At 42.4% G+C, this 27237-nt stretch overlaps 1 protein-coding gene across 1 annotated transcript in view; it reads left to right on the top strand.

Moving 5' to 3' along the window:
* UXS1 (UDP-glucuronate decarboxylase 1) overlaps positions 1-27237 on the top strand; it is a 53544-nt gene that overhangs the window by 8647 nt on the left and 17660 nt on the right. The window contains exons 2-6 of the mRNA XM_084844488.1: positions 4573-4600; positions 10054-10102; positions 12829-12872; positions 17999-18059; positions 25237-25417. Coding sequence (XP_084700614.1) covers positions 4573-4600; positions 10054-10102; positions 12829-12872; positions 17999-18059; positions 25237-25417 — 363 coding nt within the window. The remainder of the gene's footprint in view (positions 1-4572; positions 4601-10053; positions 10103-12828; positions 12873-17998; positions 18060-25236; positions 25418-27237) is intronic.

The following is a 27237-nucleotide window of genomic DNA, read 5'->3' as shown; positions in this document are numbered from 1 at the left end:
ACTTTCTGGTTGTTGCTAGACTATTTGTACCCATTGTAAGAACCTGCCATTTTAGCTGTGTTGGTGTGACATGTTAAACACTTTCAGAGATGTGTCTGCTTGATTTGCCCAAGCATGTATGATTTAGCCACAGTTGTGGAGTTTGATTTCTTTCGTTGGGCATACCAGTCCAGATAACTATCCGCCCCTTTCTTCAACGTGGGCAACCTTTATTCTGAGGGCCACATTCCCTCATGGATAATTTTTTGGGAGGAGTATGTCGGTAGTGGGGGGGGAGCCAAAAGTGAGTGGATCACCCTTTCTCTCTTTCTGATGCCCCCTTTTGTGTGTGTGTCTCTTTCTTCCTTATTCCAGGCTTTTGGTTAACTAATCTGCAATCTAAATTGTAAGCCTTTGGAATAGGTTCTTAAAGTTTGTTAACAGGTTGGATCCGTGGCACCTTAAGCCTTTTATTGTTTGTGAGCATTGGTCTATAACATGCTTAGAAGCTGGAGAAGCACAGTCACCGTAAGCCAGAATCCCTGTTGTTACCTCTGGTATTGCAGGACAATCTTGAGGTAGGATACAGTTTTATTCTAGCATATATTCTAGCATATATTGTGACCTTATTGAAGTTTGTGGAATCAAATTATAAAGATCCATCTTTAGAAGTAGATTTCTTTTATAGTGTCTGGGTTGTAATTAAAATAATACTGTTTTATTTCTCCTGTTTATGAGATGCTTGATAGCCTTAAATAACACTGACACCTCAGCCTTGCTTAACATATCGGTACCAGATGCATTTCAGTTTCTTATTCAGCCTCTGTCTCCTAGGTCTAGCCTGTACAGACACTTGGCTGAGAGAAACTTTCAAGTGATAATGATCAAATAGTATGTTCCCACTATTGCCTCTTTTCCCCCACCATGGGGTGGGATGGGGGAATTGCAGTATATGCAATATTTAGATTTCTTATTAAACATAAACTATTTTTTACTGCTTTATCAATATATTATGCATCATTCATAACTTAGCATATAAAATTGTACTATATGTGAAATGTACAGAGCAGTCTTATGCACGTCTACTGAGAAGTAAGACCTACTCTGGTTTAGTGGAACTTACTCCTAAATAAATGTGCATAGGTTTACAATTTCAAAAGTATAAACACCTTACAGTACAGTGCTATACATAACTATTTGGAAGCAAGTTCCATTGACTTCAGTAGGACTTACTCCCAGGTAAGTGTGCATAGGTTTGCAAAAGGACAACAAATACAGGATACTTGCTTCTGCAAAATGGATTGGATCAAAGGTCAGCAGAAGAAGTCAAGCAGCAGTTCACAATAAAACAAAGGCCTGAATTTTCCTTTAAGGAAGTTTGGCAGCACCCCTTAGGTGCAGAACACCTTCTTGGGGTGGTCATATGTCTACAGATGTTGTGGATTGCTACTGTACATCTGCCCTGCAGATGTGTTTGGCTGTAACTCGCAGCCAGGATGGCCATTGGCCATGCTGAGTTATAGTCTAACGTATCTGGAGGACACCACGTTAGGGAAGGACATTCTGTATGCATAAGAATTATCTGATGCTGTTGATTATCTTGTATAAATAGGTTCATTCCACACGTTTTGAGGGGGTAAAACCTCATTCAAAAGACATTCAACTCATTCTGAAAGAAGATATTTCATAGGCCTTTTTTTTAGTGTTCCCCCAAATTCCCGATTTTTCCACTGGAAAACTTAGTTATCAGAATATTTTTCTGTTTTTTCCCCCCTCCAGGCCCTTACACCTCAAGTTCTGGGACAAATATTTTAGGAGCACTGGGACATTTTTGTAGCCTTGATCTACTCAAAATGGTAGGCTTTGGAATATTGCTTCCTTCTCATTGGCATTAAGAACATATTGCATTCGATATGAAGCAGGGAATTTATGAGCCATACAAAATATACTGAATACTAGGATTTTGTACATGATAAACGTTCTATGAAGGCATGCTTTAAATCTGGGGCAGCTTTTGTTTATGTGCACCATTGTACATAACAACCTGGTTGGCCAGCAACCAGTCCATTAAGTGTGTCTTCTGTAAGTTTAGCTTGTGTGGTAAGTGGGCCTAGGAAGTGAAGCTGCATTTTGTCTGGACATGCCCTAAAGCAGCTTATGGGCAAATTAAGGTCATTGCATAAATGCTTTGTGTCATGTATATATATGACAGTCCTGTTCCAACAAGCTTATTCAAGAACCAAGGATTTGAGTGTTTATTGTGTCTGGTTTCAGGGTATAGTAAAGAGGCAGTTGTCGTCATTGGGTTGTTTTGTTCATTATAATGGCTTGTTAATCTTATAAGAATTTTGTGGCTATACTGTTCATTATCAAATGAATAAAATCCTCCCATAGTTGTTTATTTCTCTCAGCTTTCTCCCATATTTTCTTAAAATAGTTTAAAGTGATTAAGTAAAAATGAGTATCCAGGTGCTGTTACTGTGATCACTTCATTAGCTTAAGGCAACAAATTACTTTTAATGTCAAAACACGAATTATAGTATATTCATGTTTTCTGTTTTTCTCTAGACAATAAGAGGGCGCTAACATTTTGTTCATTCTTAATTGTGTTCAGTAGTTCATAACTAGTAAATGATCCAGAAGCTGCTTGTATTTCTTCCATTCTTTAAATCAGTCAACCCCCAAAAGAGGATTTGAAAGGGCTGGTATATGGTATGGAGAAAGTGCATAGGGAGAGGTTTTTCTCCCTCTCCAATAATACTAGAACCCAGGGTCATCCCATGAATTTGAGTGGTGGTAGGGCCAAGACAGATAAAAGGAAATACTTCTTCACACAGCAGAGTTAAACTGTGGAATTTGCTACCCCAAGATGTAATGATGGCCACTAGTGGCTTTAAACAGGGATTAAACAAATCAGTAGAGCTTAAGTTATCAGTGGTGGCTAGTCATGATGGCAACATATTACCTCCAGTATCAGAGACAGGTATACCTCTTTATATCAGTTGCTGAAGAACATGAGCAGGAGAGTGCCATTGTCCTCTTATCCTGCTTGTGGGCTTCCCACTGGTTAGCCACTGTGTGAACCAAATGCTGAACTAGATGGACCTTTGGTCTGATTCAGCATGGCCCTTAGATTTATGCGATCCTTCATACTGACACCTGACCATGTGGATAAAGATCGGTGAGAATCGGGTGAGCTATAACTGCAGGTGCTGGAAAAATGTAGCGATGGTCACAAAAATGACTGCCAGCTTGCTCAGCTCACACAGTATGTCATGTTTGAAGGGACAACCAAGAAAATGTCCAGTGTGTATTTATAGGCATGTGACTCCCTTTGAAATAAGACGTATGTTCAGTAGGACATATGCAGTGGGAAATGAAAGGGCTGCTTATAACATGATAGTTCATAATTGTGTCTGGATTTTGTTTTGCTTTAAGTGTACATGCTGGAAGCTTTTCAGTACATGTATGCATATACACATGTGCACGCGAACGCACACATCCTGGTATGATTGTCAAATATGGTGATAGATATGTGAATTGCACATTATTCCTTGCTTGGCAACTCTTTCTGTGAATGAGTATGTAACATGAAGAAGCTCAAAGAACCTTGCAGAAGGAGCATGCTAAGAAGGAGCATCCAGTTTCTATCTGAAGCTTTCTGCTGTTTAAAGTGTTGAATATTCTTCTGATTAATTGACGTAATTTATTTTCAGCTCTGTTGGAGGTCTAATGATTTCTTTTCAACATCCCAATAGTTTTCCTAATAATTTAATTTATGGATGCTAGAGAAATTCATTCAGTCTGAGTTCTAAAGTGAACTCATCTAATCTGCATCTCCTGGACAGGCTGCTGAGAACAGGCCTACAAATGCCCCTGAGAGCGATAGAACATGGTGATGTGCTGTCCCTCCCAGGGCTGTAGCTCAGGTTCAGTCCCCAGCATCTTCAGGTGGAGCTGGAAAAACTCCTGCCTGAAACCCTGGAGAGCTGCTGCCATACAATGTCAACAATAATGAGCTGACACAACAACTTGAGCACCTGGCACAAGACTGCCCCCACAGGTAAATTAAGTCACAGTGGGCCGTCATGACGTGCAAACAGGCCCAGTATAAGGCAGCTTCCTTTGTTCCTATGACATTGTATTGGGAAAAGATGGCTGCCCCCAGTGGTGTTTGTGGCCTCATTTTCAATGTGTAGGGCAGCAGCTGGGCTATGTAGCTGCTTGAGTTGCCATGACCTGTAAAAAAGAAGACAAAATTCACTAAAAGGCAGCTCTCGGCTGTCTCCTAAGTTCTACTTTTACAATAATGTTGTGTGAATAAAAGAAATCCACACATTTAATGCAGAAACATGATAAAATGGACCTCATTATCAGTAGATAAACTTCATTATCATTATGAATGCATGCAAGAGTGGCACCAACGGGATTTAGACCCATTTGTCCGTTTTAGTTTGATATCTACTGTGTGACGTTTTTGTGGTATAGTTGCTTTTCTCCAAATTAGCCTTATTAGTATTTGAAACAAAAGTATTCTAAATTGACTCAAGTTATTTTCAAGCAATGCTAATTCATTCTTCTTCTTTCCCACAGCTGTATGGGGAAATGTGCTCAACATGAGGTAATATTGAACACTTCATTTGTTTACATCTGTGAGAACATAAAGTGGTATTTCTCTTAGTTTAACAAAACTTGTATTCTCCTAGCATCCCCTGCCTTATTCTATGGAGAGGAAGATAAGGGGGAAAATTATAAGTAGCATGCCCCATCCTTCTTATAAAACTGTCATCTTCAGCTACACATTTGGGGGATTAAAAAGAAACAAGTGTTGGTTAGTATCCCTTTCATGGATGGATGGACCATTCCACAAATAAAGGATAATGAGCTCCACTTCCATTTAAATCAGAGAAGATACTCCATCCAAAACGGTACTGTTGTATTACCTCCCAGCTACTTAACTTGAGCAGATGTTGGCACTACCTTATGAATATTGGAATGGGGGAATAACGTAAAGGAGAAAAACAGAGTTGGGGAACCTAAATTAATCTGGGTTCGTGTGGTTAGTATGCTTGCTACTAATTTGTCAATCCATTACAAACAATCTACAGACAAACATGCACGTCACCTTTCTATTTTTCCCTCTCCCCACCTCCCTCTCCCCACCTCCTCCCCCAAATAATTCTTCCTCCTTTTCCACGTTCTGCCACAAATGTTTGCTGAAACGTACAGTGAGTGTAAAAACTGGGGCATACCCATACCATAAAATAGATGCTCTGTGGTGACCATTTGATTACTTCCCCATATTAGTAAAATTTCCATAAATTTTGATGCTATGGGAAAAGGTTTCTTCAGGGAAACATGGAAATATATGCAATCCTTACTTTCTTAGACTTACTTTCCTTCTGTAACAACCTGACATGCATCACTTATAACTTGCATATAGAATTGTACTATTTGACATACTACAGATTTTGAGTGATTTTATTCATCCCCAAAGAGCATATATTTCATAGGAGTTTCTCTCCCCCGCCCCGCCCCATGTTCTGTTGGAATAAGAGAAAAGTCTAGGGGGGGGAGTCCCCCCCACACATTGCCCTCCAGGTTTTTTTTCCAGGCTCTCACATCTCTGCATATTAGTATAGAGCTCAGTTGGCGTATTAAGGGTTTCACATTCTATCTTTGTAACAACCCTGCAAGTAGCTTAGTGTGAGAACTAATGACTGGCCCAGGGTGACTGAGGCTGCCCATTTGCCTGGGAGTAAGCCCCCTTGATCCCAGTGGAACTTATTTATGAACTTATTTATGAGTAGACATGTACAGGATTGTGCTGTTAGTGAGTTTTGTGATGGGGCGTAGATTCAGTTCTCCCTGATCTCCAATTCCCTGATCTTGAATCTCCAGATCCAATACTCTGTTCACTGCACCACATTGGCTTTCTGTCTTCTTATAGAAAACAAGAGAGCTGCTTTGCGCTGCTTCATTTCCTCAAAAGCTGAGCGAAGGAAGGTTTCTCACCCATGTGTTCCAGGTGAAGCATTTATATGCTTGACAGCCATCGCAAAGCCTTTGTCTTCTACCCCTTAGCTAAACTTTTCCTTACTGATTTCCACATAAGCCCAAAAAGATGGTGGTGGCTGCTGCCAGGAAAACTTAAATAATGAGCGGCTATGGTCAGTTCTGTCCCCTGACAATGCTACATAAGCTCTTTTAAAAATTCTTATTGGTTGGAGCTCATGTACAGGCAGCCACCCATCCCATTACTGCACTAATTCACAAAACAAAGTTATGGAAATCATCTGGGAGTTTTGCCTAAAGCAAAGTGAACATAGTTTTGTAGAGGAATTGTTTACCTCTTTTCTACTGCTGTGCCTACCCAGTTAACAAAAGCCCTTCTGTTGCTGGAGGTGTTGTGGCTGTCCCAAGTAAAGCAGCCCTGTTTTACTTGAAAGACCTTCAATTTTGCAGTGGTTGAAACCTCCAGGATGCAAAACACATTAAACGGTTCCATTATTTTCTGTTCAAACATTCTGAAGCCAAGATAGATGCATGTGAAGTCGCTTGGAGAGGATAAAAGCTGTAAGCTGAATTGGTGCGAATTCTGTATACATAATTTTATTGAAAGACTTTCTATTTGTAGAAATCCTCTTAAGTAAATATTTGCTAAAGGACTTACTTGAAATCTTTGCGGTTAAGCCAATTGCATTGGTTTTTAAAAACCCAGCAACTCTGGAGTACAGTAACCATCCCTGCTCTCCTAGACAGAAAGACAGGATGTGCTTTTCAGAAGCTGACTCTTCCAGACTTTAATGCAGTGGAATATGGGGGAGCCATTGTTGTCGCCTTCACAGAAGAACAAATCAGGGAACAATAGTGGGAGGTTTAAACTTCGGTGAGGTGATCATGTGAACCATGCTGCAGTATTTTATAGTGAAGTTAATATGGAAGTAGACTACTGATATTTTGATAAAGTCATACAAATAAGCTCTTTGAAAGTAGTTTTGGCCATGCACCCCCCCCCCCCCCGATTATCTAAAGTGTGGAAGAGACTGTGACAGGTAATTGGCTATATCCTTGACTCAACACCCTCCTCCCTCCTTGATACTAACGCAGAGTCGTCTCATATGTCACTTGAACGGGCTCTTTGTTGTATTTAGGACCTCACACAGGCAGTCCACGCTTATATTTTTTTATCCTGCTCTTCCTCCAGGCAGCTCAAGCGTTCATAGATTCCCCCCATCCTTATAACAACCCTGCAAAGTAGGTTAGGCCGAGAGAGTGTGACTGTCCAAGCATCCCCCTCCCTTGCCCCCCCAATGAGAATTGTGGCCAGCTAGAGATTTGAACCTGGGTGTCTCCATGCTTAGCCTGACACTTTAAGCACAATACCATGCTAGTCCTCAGAGTTCAGGCATGTTGGGGACGGCTTTGTTCAACTTTTCAGAGCAAGGATTTCTGCTTCAGGAACATCCCCCACCTGTGAAAGCTGATCTGTACTCGTTAAACTATTCACAGAATCTTAAACCAATATATACAAAGTGGGGTGGGTGGGCAGAGCTACTTTGATTATCCAGGCTCCACCATCCAGGGGTGAAGCCCAGCCCCTTGGAGGAATCCCCATTGTTATTTTGATCGCAGATCTGCAATAATTGTGGGGATGCGGGAGGTGGCCACTCTTCCCAGCACTGGCTGTGTTGCCTCTCGCAGTGCTCCCATGGGGACGCTGGGCACCCCATGAAGCCAGGGACTCAGCTGGTGCTGGGAGAAGTGGCTGCTCCTCCCTGCTCTGGCCCAGTCCCTTTCTCCAGAGCTAAAATGGGAGGCATTGGGCAGTGATGTCACTCAGCATGGCCACACCCACTGATGTCATCTGGCCCATGGAGGGCCTGGTGGGAGGCAGTCTGGCCTCCCACCCATATATAATTCTGCACCCTGGTATAAAGCAAGCAAAAACAACTTATATAAGTAAATGGACTGATTCAGCCTTCTTTATAGGCTACTGTTCAGTGGAAATCAACACTAACAAGAAGTATTACTCTCATTATAGAACACTCAGAAGCAAAACAGAAAACTACAGTTCTTCAGCTGAAAAAGTTTGTCCTTTTTTTTAAAGGGATTTGCGACCTAATTCTAGTACTTTTAATTATCCAGTAATAAATTCCTAGGAATTATGGCAAGCCATTTTTGCTTGCTTTTCAGTCAGTGTTAAATTACTTGTGTGAAGTATTATGAAATCACATACAGCGGAACTATGCTTCTGAAAATAACTGTATAAAAATGCTCCTTCAAAAAAGGGGGGGGCACTCCTGCTTCCTGTTGTATCGCAGAGTCAGATTGGATTACTCTGGGGATAAAAATAAATATTTACTGGGGCTAATCCTGCAGAGGCAATATAGCTGGAAGTGCGCTGGGTTCTGGGCTGCCCAAATCAGTGCAACTGTGTGTGTTGCACAGACTCCGAATTGCACATGATGCCCATCAGATGGATCAAGTTCAGCTGAGGACAAGGTTTCACCTGGGAAACCTTTTTACAGGTGATTCTGAATCTAAGGAACCCAGGTTAACTCTTTCACCCCAGGCCAGTGACTGGTACCCACTGGAACACAGAGGAAAAGATCCCCCCTGTGTTCCACCCACCCTGCATTGGATAGGTGGTCGCCTCCGAATTTGGAGGTGGCTGCCTGTCCACATAGGGTTGGTCCCTAAGGGGAATAATAGTTTTTTGGTGCCTTGATGATTCCATCAATGCAATTTCCTAAATAAGCTGTATATTCCTAATATGTGTCAGAAGTAATAAAAGTTCTAACTCCACTTTGTTGCACTCAAGCATTCCATAAATATTGTTAAAAGGTTTTCTGAAGCTTTCCGTTCATCTTGTTGAACTTTTTTTTAATTGTTGGGAACAGTGGATGTGGGTGCCTTTTCAAAGTTAACAGCATGGTCATGGAGCTGTTTTTAAATAGTGTTATCCCTTGGTGCCAAAGCTTTCAAAGTCCAGCATGTGGGTAAGGCCAGTGTTGGAGAGCCTTCCTGTGTAATCGTTGCTCAGCCATATTTGCCCTCGGAAATCGCTACATGTATATGCAGAACTGATCTGTCATGACTATTAGACATAATGCTAAGAGTGGAGCCTCAGTCATGTGTGATTACCAGATTTTGGACACTGTAGATAGGATCCAGTTGTGTTGCAGTGCTAGCGATGTTGCGCTAGCATAAGCCGATGCGCGCGCACTGTCATTAGTGCTAGTGCTGTGACACCATTGGATCCTCCTGAAATACCCATGGGACGGCTGTCGCTATTGAGTCCTGCTTGTCCTACTTCCAAGAGACATGTAGTTGGACATTTTTGGAAACGTATGGTCAAGCTAGACAGCAGCTGCATTCAGGACTAATGGTGAACCATAGTTCAGCAGTTCAGGAGCAATCTTGGACTTGTGTGCTCCGCTATTTCCCCTGTCCTCTTCTGGCATGGCCATGAGGAAGAGATCAGACACTTTCACTTCCATTTTCAACTAACTATGGTTATGTGTTAACCCAGACAAACTGTGGTTAGTGTTAACTATGGTTTAGGAAAACAAGGCAACGTCAGTTTATCTGGGTTTAGACAGAGCAAGTAACCACAGTTAGTTGAAAATGGAAGCAAAACTGTTTAGTTCCACATGTGAGCCAGGCCAATATGTTAAATGTGTTACTGTATTTCTCTCTTCTTGATTTGTTAAAAAAGCTACCGTGCAGGGCTTAACTTTTCCCTCATGGTATTTTCTTGCTAAAATCCCTCTTCCCCCCAAATTTGCTATTTGCCCTGGAAGGGAAGCTGCTATAGATCTCAGCTTCCCCTTGGGGCAAATGGCTTTGAGGGGTGATATTCATCCAGAAAATGGCACATGGAGGAAAAGCATTAACCATCTTTCTTCCTCTGCACCATGGTCTATATTGGGGAGGGCATGCAGCATATGTGTGTTTTAATAAAGTACTGAAATACAATGATGAATTTAATATATCTTGCTTGACGCTTATTGCGGGACTAGTTAGACCTTTAGCCATTTTAAAGTTTGTTATTGGCTTCCTACCCAACAGGTCTATCCAAGATAATGCTGATCTGAAAGTAGAAAATAAGATTGAAGAGGTCAGTACATTGTGTAACATATATAATTTTTTTATTTCCCCACTGTCTCTCAGTAGTTTACTTTAATTACTCTACCAATTGTTTGCCTTCTTTCTGCAAGGTCTGCAAATGGGTAGGATACAAATGTGTTATGTGAGCATATTGCTCGATTTGTGATGGCACACTTTATCTTAATTTCAGTGGTGCTAAAATGCAAATGGGTAGGGTCCAGACTAGAGATGTAAAATTTCTGGAAATTTTGAGGCAGTGTTAAAAATACTGTTTTTTTTCTGGAGGCTTTCAGAAAAAATGAAAATTTGGGGGGGAAATTGAAAAATAAGCAATTTTTTAGCACTCTTTACATTACTAAAGTCACTTTGTTGCTGTAGGACAGCCTTCCCTAACTGGTGCCCTCCAGATATTTTGGACTTCAGCTCCCATCAGCCTCAGGCAGCATGCTGGAGTGCTGGGCATTGTAGTGTAAAATATCTGGAGGGCACCAGGTTGGGGAGGGCCACTTTAGGAACATAAAACAGCCTTTACGTTCCTAAAGTTATATAAGTTGGTTTGCTCATAAAAATATCATTATATTGAAAAACTTTTAAAAGTAAACTCAGTAAAGTTGGAATTGACTGAACAAATTATACTTTTAAATTTAATATACCAAACATAATAATTTTATGAGCAAACCAAGTTATACATAACATATTTTAGGTTCCTCTTTTATGTCTGTTCAGAGGGAACTTCAGCAAGTAGTCTGTGAAACATTTGTATCATCCTAGAAGCCAGAAGAAGTAGGAAGAACTGGAGGCAGAGGAACTGGAAACTGGTGTACAGCATCTGTTCCTGTTTGTAAGGAAATTTAGGGAAATTCCGAAACCTGTTCCTGTTTGTGGGAGCTTAGGGAAATCTGAACGGAAGGCAAAGCTAGTGAAATTTTATTTAGCTGGGAAAGAGTCAGCTTGGGAATGGTAAGCAACCATTTTTAATTTAAGAACCTCTAAGCAATCTTGACTGGTTGTTTGAAGAATGACATTTTATCAATGTCTTTTGTAAATAATTTCCATTAATGAACATCTTATTTTTTTTGGTTTATTTTGAAAGATGGTCTGTAGTGGTAGTGTCAGTCCCATGCCTAAGCCACAGGAACCAAGCAACTGGGTTTCTTTTAGCTAGAAAGGGTTTATTCTAGTGACACCATTTAAGCACTTTTATAGCAGAGGCAGCATTCTGTAGTGGTGAGGTCTAATTGAGAACGTTATTAAAAACTGTGGCAGTGAGTTCTTGTAGACCCAAACCTCAACGTTTCTTTTTAAAAACATAGCTGGGATAACCCACCTGCCATTCTGTCACATCTGGTGACAGTGGTGGGATAATCCACAGCATTCTTTTCACATATGGGTTTTAGATTTGTTGTTCAGTCGTGTCCGACTCTTTGTGACCCCATGGACCATAGCACGCCAGGCCTTCCTGTCCTCCGCTCTCTCCCGGAGTGTGCTCAAGTTCATATGGGTTTTAGATTAGAACTACATTAATTGACCACTGCAGCATCTAACCAGAACAAGCCCAGAAGCACAGGACTCTGTCAAACAAAACTCAAACTGTCAAGAATGTACATTTTCTTCCATGTTATGATATGGTGACTCTACATACATGTTGAGAAACTAAGTGTGACTTGGAGCATCCATAAATGTATATCAGTAAAAGATGCATTAGACCAATAAATTTAGTAAGGAATGGAAGAAATAACTATCCTGGGAATCTTAGAGAGAGAATTTTTTAAAATCCTCCCTTTGGGTTCATTATTTCCAGACATTTTATATCTCTAATCTTTTTATAAGTTTATTGCATTGTTTTTAGAAATCATTGGGGACGGGGGAGTAAAGGTAAAAATATATATAAACACCTTGCTTTAATTCTAAAAGAAAATATTGCATAATCCAAAGGCATTCAATTGGGGGGGGGGGTCAATCCTAGGAAATACATGGAGGGGATGGTTTTTCCCCCAGAATTTTCTGGTTTACTTCTGGCGCTTCACATCTCTAGTCTAGACTTTGTCATACTAAACTACACTCACTGAAATCAATGGGACTTCAGTTACTCATTACTAACTTAAATCCCATTGATTTCTGTGGGTTTTTTGTAAGTATGACAAAGCCTGGAACCAACCCAATATTGCCAAGGCCCTCTCCAGATACCGCTCTCTCTGCGTCTGTAAGTCAGTATCTAGGGGCCAAAGCACACATTCCTTCGGGGGGGGGGGGTAATGCTGCAGTAAGCACGCGGGGTCCCAATATGGATCAAGACCCTAGCTTGGGCTAGATGGAAGCTTTAACCCTTTCCCCCTGCTGTGGTCCCAGTCTGGACTGGGGCTGCTGCACCGGCAGTTGAGGTGGCGCAATCCATGTCAGGACCCCTGCGCTTACCCTAGAGTAGCTGCTAGCTCTGCCTTTAAACTAATATGTGCTTTGGGTCTAAGTGGGTTGTCTTGGGTATCAAACTGAGCAACATATGGTTCTATATTATGGGTGACTGTCTTACAGTAACTAAACATATAAGTTGTTGTTACTGTAAACTTGTAAGAAATGATGTATCTGGAGTGCGTGATGTTAATTTAAACGAGTTAATTCCTGTCTTCTGGTCTAACATGGGCAGCCACAAATATCTCTTATCATTTGTCATTCTCATGGGGAAGGATATTTATGCAAGAGAACACCCTGAGTATTTACTTTTAATTTTGCCTTTAGGTTGTTGCACCTTTAAGGGAGAAGATCCGAGAATTGGAGAAAAGGTACACCTGTTTTGTGATTTGGCCAGTATACGATCATTTGTCTTGCGCTGACGTAATATAAAGAGCCTGGGGAAGAATATTAGTTGAGTGAAATTTTTGCAGTACCGAAGGAGCTCCTGTTTGCAATAAAGATTTAAACCTCCTAGCTTTTCTATTAACAATGGGACATTGCCTATAACAGAGCTCCTGGGAATATTTTTATTTATTTATTTATTAAATTTATTAGTCGCCCATCTGGCTGGTCACCCAGCCACTCTGGGCGATGTACAGCATACAATAAAACAGTTTAAAACAATAAAATTCTACAATAAAAACATTTTCTAAAATACCCTAACCCACCCCAAATGCCTGCCTGAACAACCACGTATTTAATGCACGACGGAAGCTCATTAAAGAGGGGGCATGGTGGAGTTCCTTAGGGAGGGAGTTCCACAGAGTGGGGGCCACCACAGAGAAGGCCCTCTCCTTCTCCCCCACCAGTCTAGCTGTCCTGGCTGATGGGACAGAGAGAAGGCCATCCGAGGCTGATCTTGTTAAGCGGCCTGTCTGGTGTTGCTGGAGGCGCTCCTTAAGATAGGCTGGGCTGGAACCATATAGGGTTTTAAATGTCAAAACCAACACCTTGAATTTGGCCCGGAAAACAACTGGTAACCAGTGCAACTCCTTCAGCACTGGAGTGATGTGATCTTGCTGGCAGCTGCCTTTAATCAGGCGAGCCGCTGCGTTCTGTACCAGCTGCAGCTTCCGAACCGTCTTCAAGGGTAACCCCACGTAGAGCGCATTACAGTAGTCTAAACGAGAGGAGACCAGGGCATGTACTACCGATGGGAGCAGATGGTCGGGAAGGAAGGGGCGCAGCCGCCGTATCAGATGGAGTTGATACAGCGCTGTCCGGCTCACAGCTGACACCTGAGCCTCCATGGACAGCTGGGAGTCCAAAATGACCCCCAGGCTGCGGACCTGGTCTTTCAAGGGTAGCCGTACCCCATTCAACACCAGGTCAGCATCCCCCAGCCTTCTCTTGTCTCCCACCAAAAGTACCTCGGTCTTGTCAGGGTTCAGCTTCAGCTTATTCCTCCCCATCCAGCCACTCACCGTCTCCAGACATTTGGACAGGGATTCTACGGCCAACCTTGGTGAAGATTTGAATGAGAGGTAGAGCTGCGTGTCATCCGCATATTGATGACACCGCACCCCAAACCTCCTGATGATAGCCCCCAGCAGCTTCACATAGATGTTAAATAGCATCGGGGAGAGGATGGAATCCTGTGGCACCCCACAAGTGAGTGGCCATGGGTCCGAAACCTCCTCTCCCAGTGCTACCCTCTGGTACCTGCCGGAGAGGAAGGACCAGAACCACCGCAATACGGTGTCTCCAATGCCCAACCCCTCCAGGCGGTCTAGGAGGATACTGTGGTCAATGGTATCAAAAGCCGCTGAGAGGTCGAGGAGAACAAGGAAGGAACATTCACCCCTATCCAGAGCCCTCCTCATATCATCCACCAAGGCAACCAAGGCCGTTTCTGTCCCATGCCCAAGCCTGAAGCCCGACTGGAATGGGTCTAGATAATCGGTTTCTTCCAAGTGTGCCTTCAACTGCATCGCCACCACCCGCTCAATCACCTTGCCCAAAAATGGCAGATGAGAGACTGGGTGAAAGTTGTTCAGAACTTGGGGATCCAAGGAGGGCTTCTTTAAGAGCGGTCTTATCACTGCCTCCTTGAGGGCTGATGGCATCACTCCCTTCTCAAGGGAGGCGTTCACCACCGCCCTGATCCCCTCACCCAGTCTCTCTCTGCAGCCCAAAATGGGCCAAGATGGGCAAGGATCCAGTAAGCAGGTGGTCGGCCTTACAGATGAAAGCACCTTGTCCACGTCATCAGTATATTTATTAATAGGTCATCTCCATAACTGACTGTTTACATAACTAGTGGCATAATCATATGGTTTACTCAGAAGTAAGTCCTGTACAGTTCAATGGGACTTACTCCTAATTAAGTGTGAAAGGGATTTCAGCCTTAAGAGCTTTTCCTCCAATGAATAGGACAAGGTGAGGTAACAAATCTAGTGGACAGGAAGAAGATAAGAGTTGAAACCACTCCCCCTGCCCCAATTCTCCTCTGCAAATTTCAATACAAAATATTCTTCAAATGTGTGGATATTTGGAGATTGATTTCAGACTCAGTATCAACACTTGGCATACAGTGATCTGCAACAATCAATATTTGACCGTATCTGACATGCAGCAGTAGTCACTATTTGATAGTAGCTGACAAGCAGTAGTATTTAGTAAATGCTGTACTAACTTCATTCGTTTAACCAGGTATCATCAACTTGAAGGGTGCTTAACTAAATCAAATGTGCTTTGCTGTAATTTATGAAGTTCATACAAAAACAATAGTTGTATCTTAAATTTTTGATGCCATATTTTAATTCCAAAATTCATCTGCTGAACTCAAGTTCAGATATTGACTTCAAAATCCAAACTTAAGAATTGACTGGTTTAAATTCTTTTGTAACTTTATTTCGGCTCTAGAACAGGCTGAAAGAAATTATATCCGTTAAGTCAATTCTAAACATTCTTTTAACGTGGAAGCAATTCGTCTTTTCAAATGTCATTGTGACCTAGTTAGATACTTAAAGCTATCACTACTTATTTTTTTTCCTGTCACTGTATATTTATATTCATAGTAACCTATAATAGCATGGACAATTACAGGCTGCTGGTACATCTGGCATTATTCTCTGTGTACCAAAGCAGCACTTCTTCATCTATTTTCATCCACTGAAATGAGATAAGAGTGATGGAAGCTACAAATTGGTTTGTAGCATAAACAAACAGTGGCCTTGGACTGCAAGCGGCAGATCTTGGATGCTTTATGCTACAGCCATTCTACATTAGAGACTTCTAGAGAATATCTGCTGTTTGATCACAGTAAAGGTTTAGTAAGCAAGGCTTCCCATTTACTGGTATGGATTATTGATAGTGTTACTAAAAAAAAATCTGGTGCAAAACAAAAAAGGACACTTCCAGCGTTTGAGTGTGAAATACGAGCTTTTGCTGCTTCCAGCATTTCCCTGTTCTCCTCCTCCTCCAGTTTGATGTAAGTGTGCAGAGATGGCATCCTTTCTGTAACTGTAGGATGTTTTGAGCAGGGCTGTAACCAGTAACGTCTATAACTGAAGTAGGCTTGGAAGTCTTCCCACACCAGTCTAGCACCATCCAAAGTTAAAAGGACAGTTATACCTTCCCAAAAAAAGATCGGTTTATGCCTAGGGTCCCTTATAGGGAGTGATCAGTAAAATCTATAGTGAGTCAAGAACGAGACAATGAGTCACTTCAAAGCTGTGATCCTAAAAATCTGCTGGTGGATGCTGGTCAGTCAGAAAGAGTTGACCAGAGTAGCATGTCTGATTCTTTTCCCCCATCAGCAGTATCCAGTGTTAGGCTGCAGAGCTAATAAGAACCCTCAATGGTGCCTCCCAGCAACCTGATAACTGACCTTTCATCTACTGCCTTGAATGCATGATGTAATTGTTCTGTACTGAAACAGAAACATTACATAAGGTTGTTGCAATAACAGAATATATTACATTATATTTTGGGGCCCGTTTTGTGTCCCTCTCCGGGTTGTGCCTGAGGTAGATGCCCTCGTTGCTCTAGCACAACCTGGTAAACAACCTGGTGTCCTCTGTATATTTTGGGCTACAACTCCCATCCCTGACCATTGGCCATGCTGGCTGGGGCTCATGAAAGTTATAGTCCAAAACATCTGGATAGCACCAGGTTGCCTACCTCTGTACTGACATATGTGAGTCTCCCGAGATTATGTGTGTGGAAGGGTGCAATCTGTGACAAAGGTGTATGCAACCCAGAGAATCAGCTTCAGAAGCTGGCCTGAACATATCCTTGAGATCCAGGTTGAGAGCAATTCCTATGTTACCAGCAGGCCTTTGTGGCTTCTCTCCACACTGCTCCAGTCATGTCTAGATGGAAGAACCACATAAGAGGAGCCAGGAACATGATTCTTCCCCATGTGAATGTCTGCCTACATCCCAAATGGGCAGTACATGAGAAAGCAGCTTCCAGACCACTGTGGGCAACCTATGAATCAACCCTTTCTCTGCTGTGACACTAAACAGATTTGTACATCCAGACCAGATGTATTCATTACTAATGAGTCCTTCAGTATTTCATTGTAAGGCTCCCATTTTGAAAGAGCTGTTCTGGAATTGGGGAACATAGAGACACTTGGTTTCCAGACTTTAATGGGATATGTTATTATTTTTCATCAAGAGCATCCAGCAAGTACAAAAATATGTATCTAAAAATATCAAATTAGTAATTGCCCCCATCCCTATGGCAGTGGTGTGTTTAGAAAGTGTACTGTCTTATAATAAGGTTATTGTACTGCCTTAAAATATTTTTTCTTCTTGTGGGAGATTTTGTACTAAAGGAGGGGAAAATCAGGATCCCAAATGGAACAGTAGTTCTCAGGGGTGGGGGTTAAACCATACTTTTCTCAAGAGTTTGTGTTTTAAAGACACACAAACAGTATCTTTGAACAGCTGGCAAAATTTTTCTTCTGAATTGGATAGTTTTCATTCTCTTATGATGGATGCCATTCAGTACTAATTATTTCAGTTCCCCAAGTAGAGCAAAATGGCCATGTTTGCATACAACAATAAGCTAGAATTCTGGAAACTCCTGGCATATCATTTGCTCCTTTTGGCTTCTCTCACCAGCAAAAGGGCCTAAACTAACCAGAATCAGAAAGCTTACTGTGTCATCTTGTATCCCTGAAACAAGCCAGGAATCATAAACCAAGAACAAACTCTGGTTTGTGTTTCCGGCTTGTATAATGGATGCAACAAAGTAGGAACCCTGGTTTGGAGGATGAGGCAACCTTTCTGATTCTGCTTAGTTTAGCCTCTCCAGCTGGTGGAAGGAACAAAAGGCCTGTGTGCATGAGCACATGATAAGCCAGAATTTGCATAACTTGGTTTGTTATTCTCTCATGTAACTTCCATGGTGCTTCATATGATACATAGAAGAAGAAGTAATAATCTACCAAACTCAGTAAGGTTTAACATTTTTTAATGCTTCCACTTGAAATGTTTCATAGTTTTACTCAGAAGTATCCACCTGTGAAGTTCCTATCCGAAAAGGATCGTAAAAGAATTTTGGTAAGTTAGCAACTTGCTCAAAACCAACTGAATGTTCTAAATTCCTGCATAAGATTAATGAGAAGACACTGCATGCGACAGCCAGTCTCTGTGGCATGGCACAGATCGAAAAGCATGCTCTGTATTTTAAGTTTTTAGCTCTTTCCCTAATTTGGTTTTGATTTTGGCTGATTTGGTGTGCAGAAGGCATTATTAAGAAGCACTAATAGTTGATTTGAAAGATGGCGCGCCAGTGAAGCTAAGTTGGGGTGGCGGGGTTGATCAGTGCCTGGATTGGATGCTAATGGAAATCCCATGAAAGCTGCCTTTTGAAATCTCAAAAGGGGAGGCAAGGTATCATACATAAAGGTTACGATGGGCCATAGGGGAGCGAGCAGTTGTTAGCTCCAAGCTGCGAAGCTGCTCCCATTCCAATCACAAAATGGAGATAACAGTGAGATGCAGGAGACTTGGCCGGCCCTGAGAGGAGTGGCTCCTCCCACCACTGCCCAAGTCATCCTTCACACACCTCTATCCACCAATGGAAAGGGGTGTGAGAGGTGCCCTCAACTCAGCACTGACAAAGGCAGAATGGGTGGGGGTCATGACATCTTTGGGCGTGGCGATGCCCACATACATCCTCCACCCCGGAGAGGGTTCAGTGGGGAGCAATTTGTCCCCCACCTTAAAATAGTTCCTCCCCTTTGTGCCAGGGCTAAGAGGGTCTCAAGCAGTGAATACTGGATGTGAGAGAATATGGCAGCCATTTGCGTGCTAATCTGAGGAGGAGACAGATGCGAATATAATAATTGTTCAGCGTGGACATACCATCTTGGAAGTGTAGTCCAATGCATCTGTAGGAAACTAATTTGGGGAAGGCTGCTTTATATTTTTAGGGCTCTAGTAAAGGGATACATTTTGCATTCTAACTTCAGTTCTTATTCAATTTACTTGGTTTATCAACCTCTGCATGTATTTATAAATAGATCTGTTATCAGTCCACCCTCCGTGTTTCAGTTTTATTTACTTAAAATATTTATATATTGCCTCTTGTGGCTCATATCTTTAAAACTACATTAAAGCCACAATTGGACATCTAATGCCTAAACCGCTACAGCAACTTAGAGTAAGTAACTCTTAGGTAAGAGTTCAGAGGTGTAGGCACTGTTACATTAAAGATCTTGATCCCCCCCCCCCAAACCCATACTTAAATATTGTGTTAGTAATCAGTGGCTTGGATCCCATGAGCTGTGAGTGAGGTTCTCCTTTCAGGATAGGACTTTCTCCTTCCAGTTGCACCTCCCCCCCAGTATCCTACACCAGTCCCAGGGAGACCCATGACCCTTAGGGGTGGCTTTTCAGGGGATGCAGGAAGCTACAGCAGAAATACAGGATGGGTTTGGTGGTCATCAGGGACCCTTCTCACGCCAGTAGCCCTTTGGATCCAACCCAATTGCTTTACTTCTGTGTAGAAGGAAATTTTCATAAACATCGTGCCTATAGATATGAAGAACCATATTGTCAAGTAATTCAGCCACTATAGGGAGGACTTAGAATATCAGACGAGAGGCTATGAATTGTAAGTCTGTTACATCCTTATAAACAAACTACTGAGGATAGATCACTGCAATAACAAATCTATGCAGGAATTGCATAGGTACTCATGCTCAGAAGCCTTAGGGAATTGCTTCCTGCACTGCAGTAGTCACACACACATGAAATGATTGATATTGATTAAAGTATACTTAGCCAGTTTGGGGAATGTAAAATCCAACTATCTGAAATCACCCAAAATAGATGAAGTAGATTTTTCAGTCCTTACTAGCTGACTGGAGACGTACTCTCCTGCATCCAAGTTTTCGGGTGATTATATTGTCAAGACCCCTTCATGGATCACTGCCTTGTTGTGGCGAAGGGGCTTGCGTAACTCAGTGAAGCCATAAGCTATGCCATGCAGGGCCACCCAAGACGGACAGGTCATGGCAGAGAGTTCTGACAAAATGTGGTCCACTGGAGAAGGAAATGGCAACCCATTCCAGTATTCTTGCCAAGAAAACCCCATGGAACGTATCACAAGGCTAAAAGATATGACGCCGGAAGATGAGCCCCTCAGGTCGGAAGGTGTCCAATATGCTACTGGGGAAGAGCAGAGGGTATTTCCAAGTAGCGCCAGAAAGAGTGAAGCGGCTGGGCCAAACCCAAAAGGACACTCAGGTGTGGATGTGTCTGGTGGTGAAAAGAAAATCCGATGCTGTAAAGAACAATATTGTTTAGGAACCTGGAATGTCAGATCAATGACTCAAGGTAAGCTGGAGGTGGTCAAACATGAGATGGCAAGATTGAACATCGACATCTTGGGAATCAGCGAACTAAAATGGACAGGCATGGGCGAATTTAATTCAGGTGACCATCATATCTACTATTGTGGGCAAGAATCCCTTAGAAGAAATGGAGTAGCACTCATAGTCAACAAAAGGGTGGGAAAAGCAGTACTGGGGTACAATCTTAAAAATGATAGAATGATCTCAGTACGAATCCAAGGCAAACCATTCAACATCACAGTAATTCAAGTCTATGCCCCAACCACTGAGGCCGAAGAAGCTGAGGTTGATCGGTTCTATGAAGACCTACAACACCTTCTAGAACTAACACCAAAAAAAGATGTCCTCTTCATCATAGGGGATTGGAATGCTAAAGTAGGAAGTCAAGAAATCACCGGGATAACAGGCAGGCATGGCCTTGGTGTACAAAATGAAGCAGGACAAAGGCTAATAGAGTTTTGCCAAGAGAACATGCTGATCATAGCAAACACTCTTTTCCAACAGCACAAGAGGCGACTCTACACATGGACGTCACCAGATGGTCAATATCGAAATCAGATTGATTATGTCCTTTGCAGCCAAAGATGGAGAAGCTCCATACAGTCAGTCAAAACAAGACCTGGAGCTGACTGTGGCTCAGATCATGAGCTGCTTCTTGCAAAATTTCGGCTTAAATTGAAGAACGTCGGGAAAACCACTAAACCGTTCAGGTATGACCTAAATCATATCCCTGATGAATATACAGTGGAGGTGAGGAATAGATTTCAGGGATTAGACCTGATAGACAGAGTGCCTGAGGAACTATGGACGGAGGTCCGTAACATTGTTCAGGAGGCAGCAACGAAATCCATCCCAAAGAAAAAGAAATGCAAGAAAGCAAAGTGGCTGTCTGATGAGGCTTTACAAGTAGCTCACGAAAGAAGGGAAGCGAAAAGCAAGGGAGAAAGGGGAAGATATACCCAACTGAATGCAGAGTTCCAGAGAATAGCAAGGAGAGACAAGAAGGCCTTCTTAAATGAACAATGCAAAGAAATGGAGGAAAACAACAGAATGGGAAAGACTAGAGATCTCTTCAAGAAAATTGGAGATCTCAAGGGAACGTTTTGTGCAAAGACGGGCATGATAAAGGACAAAGAAGGCAGGGACCTAACAGAAGCAGATGAGATTAAGAAGAGGTGGCAAGAATACACAGAAGAACTATACAGGAAAGATCTGAATGTCCCTGATAGCCATGATAGTGCGGTCACTGAACTTAAGCCGGACATCCTAGAGAGTGAAGTCAAGTGGGCCTTAGGAAGCATTAGTAACAACAAAGCTAGCGGAGATGACAGTATTCCAGCTGAGCTATTTAAAATCCTAAAAGATGATGCTGTTAAAGTGCTGCATTCAATATGCCAACAAATCTGGAACACTCAACAGTGGCCACAAGACTGGAAAAGGTCAGTTTACATTCCAATTCCAAAGAAGGGCAACGCCAAAGAGTGTTCAAACTACCGCACAATTGCGCTCATTTCACATGCCAGCAAGGTGATGCTCAAAATCCTACAAGCTAGGCTTCAGCAGTATGCGAACCGAGAACTACCGGAAGTACAAGCTGGGTTTAGAAGAGGCAGAGGAACTAGAGATCAAATCGCCAACATTCGCTGCATCATGGAGAAAGCAAGAGAATTCCAGAAAAACGTCTATTTCTGCTTCATTGACTACGCTAAAGCCTTTGATTGTGTGGATCACAACAAACTGTGGCAATTTCTTAAAGTGATGGGAGTACCAGACCACCTGACCTGTCTCCTGAGAAACCTGTACGAGGGTCAAGAAGCAACAGTCAGAACCAGACATGGAACAACCGATTGGTTCAAAATTGGGAAAGGAGTACGACAAGGCTGCATATTGTCGCCCTGCTTATTTAACTTATATGCAGAGTGCATCATGAGAAATGCCGGGTTGGATGAATCAGAGGTCGGAATTAAGATTGCTGGGAGAATTATCAACAACCTCCGATATGCAGACGATACCACCCTAATGGCAGAAAGCGAAGAGGATCTCAAGAGCCTCTTGTTGAGGGTGAAAGAGGAGAGTGCAAAAGCTGGTTTGAAACTCAACATTAAAAAAACTAAGATCATGGCATCTGGCCTCATCAATTCCTGGCATATAGAAGGGGAAGAAATGGAAGCAGTGACAGATTTTACTTTCTTGGGCTCCAAGATCACCGCAGACGGTGACTGTAGCCATGAAATTAAAAGATGCTTGCTCCTTGGGAGGAAAGCTATGGCCAACCTAGACAGCATAGTAAGAAGCAGAGACATCACCTTGCTGACAAAGGTCCGTCTAATCAAAGCTATGGTTTTCCCAGTAGTAATGTATGGCTGTGAGAGCTGGACTATAAGGAAGGCTGAGCGCCGAAGAATTGATGCTTTCGAACTGTGGTGCTGGAGAAGACTCTTACGAGTCCCCTGGACTGCAAGGAGGTCAAATCAGTCCATCCTAAAGGAAATCAACCCTGAGTGCTCATTGGAAGGACAGATAATGAAGCTGAAGCTCCAATATTTTGGCCACCTAATGCGAAGAGAAAACTCCCTGGAAAAGACCCTGATGCTGGGCAAGACTGAAGGCAAAAGGAGAAGGGGACGGCAGAGGATGAGATGGCTAGATAGCATCACGGATGCAATGAATATGAACTTGAGCACGCTCCGGGAGAGAGCGCAGGACAGGAAGGCCTGGCGTGCTATGGTCCATGGGGTCACGAAGAGTCGGACACGACTGAACGACTGAACAACAACAACAACATTGTCAAGACATTTGAATTAAATAATGCCAAATAATAGAAAGAGAAATTTAGATTTTAAATTGCTTGCCCTGACAAAGGCAAGTAGAAAAATGTTCCTGGTGGTGGTAGTGGTTGTTTTATCCCAACTTCCATCTGAGGAGCAAATGTCATTTCCCACTTGTTACCAGTGTGAATATACTAATTAACAAATAAACAGCCAAGTTAGTGCATTGTCGGGACTCTTCACCCTTTTCAGTAGCTATAAGAAAGTCGTCTACTGTTCATTATTTAGAGGATCAGTAATCACTTTTAATCCCACAGCTGCTATTTAGATTGCCTTGGTTGAGTACTGAATTTGGCTGTTACATAATTGACCCTTAGGAAGTCGCCACATCAGACTGAAGCTCGTTTGTTTTCTTCAGGAGTTCAATAGTTCTCAGTGATTTTCTACACCCTTTGGAATGTTGTGTGAAATGGGAACTTCTAACCGGCACCAATTATCGAGCCTTTTATCTGTCCCTACCACAAACGGAATGTCCTATAGTTCTGGTTTATTCTCTGCATGCAGAGTTGATGACAGAGACTTGTAGGAAAGAGTATGAGGCATAAGGAAAAGGAGCATTTGCTGAAAACATATTTCTATTTCATTATCTTAGTTAAGGTCCTAACGGAATGCTTGTGCGGAAATCATATTTGTGTAAATGGAGGTGTATCCGTATTAAAGTTAACCTACATTACCTTGAAATCTGCTATGGGACAGGCACAGATGTGCCAAAATAGCACATGACACCATCTTTCCAGGACTGCACCACTTCAGTCTGTAGGTGGTGCTTGCATGTATGTGTTCCTTCCACCCCGCATAGCAAGCATCCCTGTGCATGGAATGCAAGCATACTAGGAAGGTGGCTAGCTTAAAGTACTCTCATCCCTGACATTTATGTTTTTCCAGATGCAGGGAGTTTTTGACACCTAGTAGCTAGTCAAATACGCAATCCTACCCTCCACCCACCGACCCTCACACACCTGCAGTCGGTTTTGCAAAGGTATTTCTGTACACTCTCATCCGCCTTTTGAATTAAATCAGACGTTCTTCATACAAGGGAAAGCAAACACTGCATTTTAGAAACACTTACTGTGTTGTGCTCTACTCTTGGAAGATGGGATTGCAAAAATGTATACCTATATATAAGCAAAAGTAGCTATTGTTGGTCATAAGAAATAATCAATATAAGTGTAATACCTTTATTACGCCAACTCAAGGTGCAGACTTTCAAGATCTTGAGATCTCTTGATCTGGCAAGATGTTATAAAAAGTGGGGGAGGGGATAGAAGGGAGGAAAGACTGATTTGGTGTTGTAGTCATGATGACTGTATGATGGTCAAAGTCTTAAGATAAAATGGGGGAGGAGGGGTTGCAGACATTCAGACTGGGCTCTGTCAGGTAATGTGGTGGTTTCAGGTTTCACCTAGAACTGCTAGGACTGCTGAGAGCAAGAAAGAAGTAAAACATGGTTGTTTTATATTTTTTAACTTATTTTAAAAAATTTGTGAACCGCCCAGAGAGCGTCGGCTATTGGACGGTATAGAAATAAATAAATAAAAACATAAATAAATAAAAACATAAAATATAAAATCCAGCTGTTACTCAAAACTGTCTCTGCATTTTTCATGATTGGTCTTGATGGAAATCTTGATTGGTTCCTCTTCCTTCGTTTTTTTTCTTCTGGCAAATTGTGGGGGCAGGGTTGAGGGGGAATCTTATTTGGAGTTCTGTTGTGGCAACCTATTGTACCAGAAGGGGCATCTACAGTACATTAAAAAAATCTACTTATTTTTGACCTTGCACTAACAGTGTTGAGTTCTTCAAAGCCTGTGGTTACATGGAGCAAATTGTGAAATGAATGGAATACCTCTCTGAAGCGTTTTCGTTGTTGTTTTTTTTAAGTGCATTGAATTCTTTCCCGCTCTTTTCCCTCCCCTCTCTCTGTCAAGATGTAAGAAAAATTCTGAAAACTGCTGTTCATTCATTTCATGTTTCATGTTTGTGGACTTTTTGTCTGGTGTTTTCCTTTAAAAGAGAAGAAAAATTTATATGCAAACTGTCCTAATGCAGATAACTGGAGGAGCAGGGTTTGTGGGTTCTCATCTTACTGACAAACTAATGATGGATGGCCATGAAGTTACAGTTGTGGACAACTTCTTTACGGGCAGGAAAAGAAACGTGGAACACTGGATTGGCCATGAGAACTTTGAACTGATTAATCATGATGTCGTAGAGCCCCTCTACATTGAAGGTGAGTAGCCTGAGATGCCCACGGTGGGCTGTCCCTGCACAAGTGCCAATGAGCTGTTCCTGTCTTCTTCACTCAAGTGCCAGCTCTTGTGTGGCTGGTAAAATCCACCTTGCTTTTCCTAAAACCCCTGTGCCAACCTACTCCAACCTGGTGCCCTCCAGATGTTTCGGTCTTCAACTCCCATCACCTCCCGCCAACATGGCCAATCGTCAGGTACGCTACTAGTTCTAGTCCCAAACAACTGGAGGGCACCAGGTTAGTGAAGGCTGCCCTATGCAATTGTCCCTGGGAGCTTAGAAAGAACCACTGACCATCATAGGAATCGGGCAGCAGAAGATAGTTATGTAGCACTATAGAGGACTCTAAGCTCCCAAGGGCATCAGGCACTGAGTGGGACCTAGAGAGCTTACCAGTTTAGAATGGGTCTGGTTTTAAATTGGATTAATTTCAAACGTTTTCCAAATTTAATCCAGTTTAATGGGAGCCATTCAAAACTGGGTGGGGACAGTGGGACAGGCGTTCTCTCTCTCTGTCTCTCTCTCACTCTCCCCCTCCCCCCCCCAGCACACATCAATTCACATGTACTTTGAGAACGTGGGGACATCATACTGTTCCTCAGTATGATTGCATTCAGTGAAGTGATGTGGGGCTATCCTTGAGTTCTTGGTTCTGCTTCTTACAGCACAAACGGGCTTTACTTCTATAACATCCGGACAGAACAGTGTTACAGAGGAGGGGCTGTTTATCCCTGTGCTTTGTTTTCTTCTTCTCATTAACCCCTCACCTAGGCCCTGTTCACACATTTGGCAGTATGGGTAAAATAGACATGCAGTGAAGCAGCAGGATTTTGCCCACTCTTGCCTCCAGGTGAACCTCATTTTTACCTGTTGGCAAGAAAGTCTGAAGACCATCTGTACACCTGAGTGTGCATACACTGCATAGATGCAGACTCCATTCTTCAGTTTTGTGGAGTAATGGTCATGTGTTTCCAGCATGCAGGCATCAGAATGACAGTGCATATGTTGTCTTTAGAACAGCCCTTCTCCAACCTGGTGCCCCCCAGCTGTGTAGGACTGCAATTCCCATAATTATGGGAATTGCAGTCCAACACAGGTTGGAGAAGGGCTGCTTTAAAGGTTACATGTATCGGCATGGGTTGTGTGTGTTTTTGTCCCCATTGCCTCACAGTGCAGTGTGTTTGCAAATATTGTCAGGTGGATGAATAGGTTCTTGGTCTAAACAGGACACAAGAGAATAGCATTAAGTCTATTTTGGAAACTGAAGTCATTGTTTCTGTGAACTTTTCCTTTCTTCCTCTGATCCTAAGGCCACAGAACATCATCAGTACTCTTTTAAATGTAAAGGAGGGACACACTTCCTGATGGGGGTGGGTGGGAACGTTCGCCATGTCACCGAGAACATTATGAAGTGGGAATTAATAAGCTTCATCAGCTGTTCCTGTCTGCAGTTTAATTGGCTCCCCTAATTTTTGCTTTCTGGATCGTGGGGGTGTACCTGCACAGCAGGAATTTGTTAATGTCGCACAGCACCTCACTTACACAATCAGGAGCTTTTGGCTAAATAATACTGGTGGGACATTATTAAATCAGCAGCCTGCTTTTAGTGCACAATTCTAGGCTTGGCTGGGTATGAATTATATAGTTTCTTTTTTGTTGAGTATAATGAAAAGCAATTCCTCTCTCAGCAAGATATTTCACAGTTCAAAGTGTCTGTGGCAAACAGAAAATACATAATGTATTTCAAACTTGCCTGTAAGAAGTGCACCTTTGGAATTGGCTCTCAATTCTAAAGTATTTCTC

The sequence above is a fragment of the Heloderma suspectum genome, chromosome 3, assembly GCF_057233095.1.
Source record: "Heloderma suspectum isolate Gila_16-S chromosome 3, 16-S_ref, whole genome shotgun sequence".
NCBI classification, from domain to species: domain Eukaryota; kingdom Metazoa; phylum Chordata; class Lepidosauria; order Squamata; family Helodermatidae; genus Heloderma; species Heloderma suspectum.
The sequence above is the reverse complement of the archived record's forward strand: the minus strand, read 5'-3'. Positions and strand labels throughout refer to the sequence as shown.